Raw genomic sequence first — 8,923 nt, 5'->3', positions numbered from 1 at the left:
TAAGGAGAACGTGAATGTGTACCTCAATAGCTTGGGATGCAAGCTATTTATAGTCATGTAGTTGTAACTCTTGGTAACTAGAAAGTCTCCATTAATGCCTCATTAATGGTTGTTACTGATCTCATTCAAGTATGACCATTAGCTCATTAATAGGTTATTACTCCCTCCATTCTCAAATAAGTGTCGTTTTAGATAATTGTTTTTGTTCTTTTTTAAGTGTCGTTTTCGTTTTTCAATAAAATTTAGTATAGTTTTTTGGTCTAAGCATTTAAATTTTGTCTTGATTTATGTGTTTTTTAATCTTTCAAAGTGTTTTCTCCAACCATTATAGGAGAGAGAATATTTATTTAGTTAATCCATGTAAATTTATTAATTTAAGTGCATATTAATTGTGTTTCTTAATTTGTGTGAAAAACTCTAAAACGACACTTATTTGAGAATGGAGGGAGTAGTTGCCTTTATCGGGAATCGGCTCAGCCGTTCAAGGGGCGGATCGATGTAAGATGGCGGGTCTCCCGTATGTTTGACTACGGATAGCGTATGGAGAAATCCTTGTGATCCGCCATCCAGATGACTTGCTTGATACGCCATAGCTTTCCCGATCGTCTTAATACGCGGTCGTAGTCCCGTGAATAATATCTGGATGTTATCATAGACCTAGAGACAAAATTTCATGCAAACCCAGTACATGAGAGACGGGTCTGGACAGATTGGGCGGGTATCCGGACCCGTGAACAGATCTATTGTTGTTTTTAAGACAAAGTATTGCTACTAAACAAACAAATTGTTGGAGTGTTATATGATGGTGCGGAGGAGTGAAATATATTTCTACTGCATTGAAGTTTTAAATAATTGCCTTTTCATAAAATTCTCAGTTACCACCATTGGTCTCTTAAGTTTAGAACTTTTCAAAATTGGCGAATTGGACAAGTGGTTCAAAATTGTAGTCAGAAACGCCTTAGAAGTTTAATCATTCAAGTTTTTCTAGTACTTCAGCGACACCAGTTTTCGTTACCTAAGAGCCACATTTCATGGTTATGTAATCAAACGACATGAAATAACAATAAGTGCTCCTTTCATTTGTAAGAATAACTTTTATTTACGAATACTTTTCCAATTTATAACTTTTCTCATGAGTAAGACCTGGTATTATAATTTTCAACTTAATTGCTTATCACGGTATAATTTTCTTCTGCTTCACTTCATATAAATCTCCTCCGTCATATCTAAATTTGTACAATAACATCCCTCCAAAATTTGTTTACACAACTCAATACCTTCAACATTTTTTTTTTGTTCCAAACCATCTGGTATCCTAAGCAGGCCATACTCGCACATTTTAACTAGTCCAAATCAATATGGCCACTGATCTCACCACCACCAAGAGGGTCCTATCGGCGGCAGCCTCCGTTGCTGCTACTGTGATGCTTTTCCGTTCAATAACTCAAGACATGTTACCCAGTGAATTCTACAACATGAATATCCGCAAAATGTTTAGTCGTTTTTCATCCCAACTAACAATGGTGATCCATGAATTCGATGGTTTGGTTCAGAACCAAATATATGAAGCAGCTGAGATTTATTTGAGTTGCAGATTGTCTCCATCTACATGTACAGATCAGAGATTCAGGGTAAGCAAGCCACAAACGGAGAGGAACTTCACATTGAAAATGGAAAGCAATGAAGAAATCATAGATATTTTTAACAATGTTAAATTCAAGTGGGTTTTTATATGCAGGGAAACAGAATCAATGAGTGACAACTACATAGTAAGATCAGAAGTGAGATCTTTTGAGGTGAGTTACCCCAAGAAATACAAAGTAATGGCACTTGAATTTTACCTTCCATATATCCTCAAAGAAGCAAAATCCATCCTGCAACAAAAGAAAACATTGAAGATTTTCACCAGTGACATTTCTGGAAATATGTGGAGACCAATGAATCTTGATCATCCAGCTACATTCAATACAATTGCAATAGACACAGATCTTAAAGATAGAATAATGAAGGATCTTGACAGTTTTTTGAAGAGAAAAGATTATTACAGGAAAGTAGGGAAAGCTTGGAAAAGAGGGTATTTGTTGTATGGGCCTCCAGGGACCGGTAAATCAAGCTTGATTGCTGCAATTGCTAATTATCTCCATTTTGATGTATACGATTTGGAGTTAACTCAGGTAAAATGCAACTCCGACCTTAGGAGAGTGCTTCTTGCCACAGCAAATAGGTCAATATTGGTGGTAGAAGACATAGATTGCACTATTGAATTACAGGATCGACTGGCTGGAAACCGAGAAAATTCCACTTCTGATCAGGTATTTATTTATTGTTCACTTATATAAATAATCAAACAATATGCTCATAAATTAAATTAAGCTTATGTTCATTGTGACAGGTTACATTATCTGGATTCCTTAATTTCATAGATGGATTATGGCCAAGTTGTGGAGATGAGAGGATAATAATATTCACAACTAATCACAAAGAAAAGCTAGACCCTGCATTGCTCCGACCAGGACGCATGGATTTTCATATTCACATGTCCTATTGCACTCCTTCTGGATTTCAAGTTCTTGCATCTAATTATCTTGGGATTAAAGACCACATTTTGTTTCAAGAAATTAAGGATTTAATCTGTATGACACAAGTCACACCAGCCGATGTAGCCGAGCAGCTTATGAGGAGTGATGAACTTGACACAGTGCTTAATGACTTAATTCAATTTCTTCAAGTCAGAAAGAAACAAAATGAGGAACACAAAAATCAAGAGGAATCAGCCGTCAAGAAAGAGGAACCACCCATCAAGAAGTGTGAGAAAGACGAGGAAGCAAATGATGATATTGATGACCAAAGTAGAAATTAGCAATATTAATTTAAACCTATATGATAGAGTGTATAAAGTTGTTATTTAATCTCAATAAAAATACATTAATCATAACTAATCACAATATATAGGCATATTATATCAAGCATATATTGACTCAAACAAGGCTTGTCAAAACCAAGAATTCAATTGTATTGGAACATGTTCAACACCAAATATATTCATATAGTAAGAGTGTGTTAGAAACTCAAAACACAGCTGTCAATGTAAAAGAGAAATAATGCTATATAACAAATATAAATAAGGAAAACTAAGAACAATGATACAATGGGTTTAACCCTCTTATCCCCACAGGAGAAAACATCTCTCTCTACTAAGTAGAGCCACTGCTATTGCAGCCAAACAACAATAAAAAATCTAAACCTCTTTCCCTTCTATAACACTAACTTATATACTAATGACTTATACCCTATATACCTCTGTCCTCTGCAATTCACCCTTTCATAACATTCCATCAATGGGCTAGGTCATTCTCCAACAGAACGCTAAAATAATAATACCTCTTACATTAATCAAATAAGTAGAAACGATTAACTAGATTCAAAGTAATCCAAATATAATATAGGGAAAAGTACAAAAATAAACCTTGTGGTTTGGCACATTTTCGAACTGCACCTATGTGGTTTAAAAGTTTGCAAAGTGTTACCATGTACTTTATTCCGTTAGCAAACACATACAAAATTGACTAACGGTGTTAAAAGTCAAAGGAAAAAGAGTTAATTTAATCCTTATATTTATTTATTTTATAAATTAACCCCGTTTATTATCTAATTATCACAAATAAACCCCAAAATAAAAATTAAAAATCAAATACACCATCTTCTCCATCTCTTTAATTTCTATTTTTTTTGTTTTTATTTCTCTCTTCTCTCTCCTCTGTTAATTTCTCTCTCTAAAACCAATTGAATTACAAGGCGTTTGCTTTGATTGTACTTTGGAGAAATTCAATTGACATGTGCAGAAAATCAAGTGAAAACAAATAGCAAATGAACTATTATTATTTATCAGGATAAACAAATCCAACGAGAAAGCAATTACCTCCTTCTTGATTTCATTGAAGTGTCTGTAAGATACGGCTTGAACTTCAGAACGTTGAAGGGCCTGCAATTCCATCCTTGGATTGATGAATGCGGTTTCAAATAAATATAACTAAACAAAAAATTACTCAACAGAAGCTGTTTGAATGTCTAAGAAGTAAAAGGGAAAAGAGGGAAAAATTGCTCGAAGAATTTAGTCGAGAAGCAACTGAGAAAGGAAAATTAGTTAGGATTTGAGATTGCATAAACGAAGAAAGAACTGGACAAAAAAATGAGAAGGGAAGAGTGAAATGTTACCTGGGTAAGGGAAGAAGCGGAAGAAAGCGAGTGCAGAGGAGGGGAATTAGGTGGGAAATGTGAGGCCATTTGCGCAGAGGAGGGTATTTGATTACATTCAGGCTCATACATTGTCACCGTGCCTTAATTTCAATTGTCTTTGATTACATTCACGCTCATACATTCAATGAAAACAAACACCTTGATTTTAGAGAGATAAATTAACGAAGAGGAGAGAGAAAGAACAAAAATAAGAAATTAAAGAGATGAAAAAGATGATGTATTTGATTTTTAATTTTTATTTTAAGGTTTATTTGTGATAATTAGATAATAAAGGGGTTAATTTATAAAATAAATAAATATAAGGACTAAATTAACTCTTTTCCTTTTGACTTTTAACACCGTTAGTCAATTTTGTATGTGTTTGCTAACGGAATGAAGTACATAGTACCACTTTGCAAACTTTTAAACCACATGGGTGCAGTTCGAAAATGGATCAAACCACAAGGTTTATTTTTGTACTTTTCCGTATAATAATCATGAAAAGTAAAGGTATTAATCTTAAACCAATAAAAATAGAATTCTCAACTTAAACTTGAAGGAGATGAACCCTATGATAGGACCCTAGCCTCTATTGAAGTGATTTGTAATTTGATTTGACAAAATAAATACATACAACTTAAAAGTTGGGCTTTATATACCCACTAAATCCTAAGAATGGAAATATACTAAAACCCTAAAACACAAACTAGCTTGACATAAATCAAAAGGCTAAAAAAGGACAAAGTACAAATCAGTGGCAAAATAGTAAATATTGAGATTGTAAATAACAAGTGGTACAACTGCAAGTAGGAGGCAATTGAAAGGTAGAGGGTCTGTTGGTCTTAACATGTGTGAATTCTAATTTAGAGAAGTAGAACAACGTGTCTGTGGTTTATTGACACGCTGTGTGGACTCTTCACATGACTTGTTGAGAACTCAAGTGCCACTTCTCTTCCACACGGTTTATCATCTCTTCTACTCGGCTTGTCGCTCCTTAAGACACATCTAATCCGAAACCTCGGACACTCTCGAAATAGACTTGATGACCTTATCATTATCCTCTTGAACACTTGACCATCACAGAATGGAATGAACTGATTTATGTCCTCATCAAATAATCAGGTACTTAAATGAGAAAAATACTTAAAAAGGAATTTTTAGTCTTGTGGCTCAATTTGTTAGGGAATGTTTAGAGATATCAAAGCTAATAAGTAAATCGGTTGAACAGGTATATGAAAGCTAACAAATTAATCACTGTCATGTTGTTTGTATTAACTAATGGATTTGATTAGCATTTCCAAGTGAGCTTATAATATCTAGCATCCAATTGAAGCTAACAGAGAATAAAAATCAAACAGTTCAAGTACAGATCAGTCAAATTGAAGGCAAACATATCGAAACAACAAAATTTTCAAAATAAATAATCTAACCTTGAAAATCGCCGGAGCAGCTGCCTTTTATTAGCCAGATCCGCTCCTCAATCTCGCCGGAGCTACCCTTGGTCTATTATTGTCAGTGCCTGCCTGTTAATTTAGTGGCAAAAGGAGCTCTAATGTGCTATATTTTTCTCTCTCGTAGGCAGCACCTGAACCTGACTCACGACACCCATTTCACGAAGCTTTCCCATCCATTTTCTTCCATAGAGGAGTAAACAATAGTTTATTCAAAGGACGATAAAAGCAAACGGTCTTCCCAAAACAGTAAAACAGTAAACAAAAGATAGTAAAAGGTGAAACAAATTGTAAAAACTTTTTCCCAAAACACTAGTTATTATAATTTACGACAACCTGAGGTTTGATCTTCATACCGTTTCGTTTTATGGGGCAATTACATTTACAGATTGAATTCGAAGAACACGGACTCGTCTAGCTGATGAAGAAGACCAAATTTAGAGCAGTGAACTGCACACGAACCAGGCAGTTGCATGCTTACATTTTCAATTCCCACATTTCCACCTACACAAATAATCAGTCTTTCGATGACGCAAATCCTGTGCTTAATTCAGTACCCCGCCAAAATGTCATTTCCCTTTCTAAACTCATCTATGAAGCGACAAAGCTTAATGATTTTGGTCGAGCCATCCGTATCTCCTCTAAGATGCTCTCTCAGAATATCATGCTTGATACACACGTTTTGCCCAGTGTAATAAAGGCATGTGCTGGGTTATCTTTATTGAAGACCGGCAAGCAGGTTCATTGCTTCGCATCTGTATCTGGATTTGCTTCGGACTCACGTGTTTCGTCCTCTTTGGTTCTTATGTATCTCAAATGCAACAGGGTTAAGGACGCCCACAAGGTGTTTGATGGGCTGCCTAAACCAGATGTCGTTGCTTACAGTGCTTTGCTTGCTGCCTATGCACGAAGGGGTTGTGTAAAAGAGACAAGGCAATTAATTTCTACAAGGAAAGATGATGGCGTGGAGCTCAATTTTGTATCTTGGAATGGTATGATTTCAGGGTTTAATCACAGTGGATACCATTTGGAGGCAGTTGTCATGTTTCAAAAGATGCATTTAGAAGGATTTAAGCCCGATGGAACTAGTGTTTCTAGTGTACTCTCAGCAGTAGGCGACTTGGAAAGGTTGGACATTGGTTGCCAGATTCATGGTTATGTTATCAAGCAAGGTTTAGGGCAGGATAATTGGGTGGTTAGCGCTCTAATTGATGTGTACGGGAAGTGCGCATGCACAATGGAGATGTTAGAAGTTTTTAATGAGTTTCATCAGATGGATATAGGTACTTGTAATGCCTTAATTACAGGGCTCTCGCGAAATGGTCTTGTTGACAAAGCATTGAAGGTATTTAAAAAAATTAAGGCCTGGATGGAACTGAATGTTGTGTCATGGACATCAATTATTGCTAGTTGCTCCCAGAATGGGAAGGATATTGTGGCTTTGGAGCTATTCAGGGAAATGCAGGTTATGGGTGTGAAGCCCAACGCTGTAACAATCCCTTGCTTACTTCCAGCTTGCGGAAACATTGCAGCATTAATGCATGGGAAGGCAGCCCATTGCTTTTCTCTTAAAAGTGGAATTTCGGGTAATGTTTATGTCGGTAGTGCACTAATTGACATGTATGCAAAGTGTGGAAGGATACATGTTTCTAGACTTTGTTTTGATATGATGCCCACCAGAAATTTGGTGTCCTGGAATGCGTTAATGGCTGGATATGCAATGCATGGAAAGACTAAGGAAGCTATTGACATCTTTCAATTGATGAAAAGATGTTGGCAAAAGCCTGATTCTATTAGCTTCGTTTGTGTGTTATCTGCATGCAGCCAAGGAGGGTTCACGGATGAAGGTCAGGGTTATTTCAACAGCATGTTGAAAGATTATGGCATTGAACCTAGGATCGAGCACTATGCTTGCATGGTGAATCTTCTGGGTCGTGCTGGGAGGCTGCAAGAGGCATATGACATGATCAAGGAAATGCCAGTGAAACCTGATGCTTGTGTTTGGGGCTCTTTGCTTAGTTCTTGCAGAGTGCATAATAATGTTAGCTTAGGTGAGATTGCTGCCAAGGAACTCTTTGAGTTGGAACCCCAAAATCCTGGCAACTACATTCTTCTATCAAATATTTATGCTTCTAAGGCAATGTGGGATGAAGTAGATATGGTGAGGAATATGATGAAAAATAGAGGTTTGAAGAAGAATCCTGGCTGTAGTTGGATTGAGATCAAGAGCAAAGTGCATATGCTCCTCGCTGGTGACAACTCACATCCCCAAATGACCCAAATAATTGAAAAAATTGCTGAACTGAGCATGGAAATGAAAAAGTCAGGTTGCTTTCCGGACACCAACTTTGTATTGCAAGATGTTGAGGAGCATGACAAGGAGCAGATATTATGTGGACACAGTGAGAAATTGGCAGTAGTGTTAGGGCTTTTGAACACTTCCCCAGGGTTACCCCTTCAAGTGATTAAGAACCTTAGGATCTGTGGTGATTGTCATGCTGTTATAAAATTCATATCCAGCTACGAAAAGAGAGAGATTTTTGTCAGAGACACCAACCGCTTTCATCATTTTAGAGATGGAGTTTGTTCTTGCGGAGATTATTGGTGAATTATTTGCTAGGAGTGTTCGCTATTGTTCCTGGGTATAGTTGAGAACCACATAGATCACAAGAGGAGATCAAATTCATAGTAACCTGCTAATAAAAAACCTGTGGAAAGTGAACTAGATTAAACTTTATTTTTTGTTAGCTCATTACAATTTACAATGACATAGACACCCCTTGTGCATAGTTTGCTACATGCATAACCACACTCTTGATGAAGACACAAGGTCCGATCTGTATTGCTGGATAATGCTTATGTAAATGGTGATTCTGCACCCGAAGGAGAGTAGAATGCTTCTGCGCTTTTATATGTAGCGGATGTAATGTAACCCATTTTTTTTCATTATTTTGGGAGAATGAAGAAGAGGCATGATTTGTCTAGATATTAAATTTGAGAGAATTGTATGTAGGCCTTGTTATGAATACAAGTCTAAATCCAGTTTAGCTGATCCACAACGTAGCATAGTGCTGCGCTTTGTTAAATTCTTGTGTTGTGTTCATCTTTTCTTTCATACTTGTTGGTTTATATTCTGCTGGAAACTGCAGTTACAGGGACAAGTTGGTTGCTCTTGTACTTTCATACAGCAAATATGCCAAGACTTGTCGGTAGTCTTGTTGTTGAGACCGAATGGT

The 8,923-nt window shown here is 36.5% G+C and overlaps 2 protein-coding genes across 2 annotated transcripts; both read left to right on the top strand.

Moving 5' to 3' along the window:
* The first annotated feature begins 503 nt into the window (after window positions 1-503).
* On the top strand, window positions 504-3,913 carry LOC136218554 (AAA-ATPase At3g50940-like). Its single transcript, XM_066005501.1, has 3 exons — window positions 504-510; window positions 1,348-2,312; window positions 2,393-3,913. The coding sequence occupies exons 1-3, from the start codon at window positions 504-506 to the stop codon at window positions 2,858-2,860; spliced, it is 1,440 nt and encodes a 479-aa protein (XP_065861573.1). The 3' UTR covers window positions 2,861-3,913.
* A 492-nt stretch (window positions 3,914-4,405) lies between these two features.
* On the top strand, window positions 4,406-8,923 carry LOC136204162 (pentatricopeptide repeat-containing protein At1g20230-like). Its single transcript, XM_065995362.1, has one exon. The coding sequence runs from the start codon at window positions 6,109-6,111 to the stop codon at window positions 8,293-8,295; it is 2,187 nt and encodes a 728-aa protein (XP_065851434.1). The 5' UTR covers window positions 4,406-6,108; the 3' UTR covers window positions 8,296-8,923.

The sequence above is a fragment of the Euphorbia lathyris genome, chromosome 1 (genome assembly GCF_963576675.1).
Source record: "Euphorbia lathyris chromosome 1, ddEupLath1.1, whole genome shotgun sequence".
NCBI lineage: Eukaryota > Viridiplantae > Streptophyta > Magnoliopsida > Malpighiales > Euphorbiaceae > Euphorbia > Euphorbia lathyris.
This window is presented reverse-complemented; position numbering and strand designations above follow the sequence as displayed.

Bases quoted from the DNA above. Each gene is read 5' to 3' on its own strand.
- LOC136218554 (XM_066005501.1), top strand. The intron at 2,313-2,392 runs GTATTTATTTAT...TCATTGTGACAG, and splicing joins AAAATTCCACTTCTGATCAG to GTTACATTATCTGGATTCCT.
- LOC136204162 (XM_065995362.1), top strand. From the start codon at position 6,109: ATGAAGAAGACCAAATTTAGAGCAGTGAACTGCACACGAACCAGGCAG.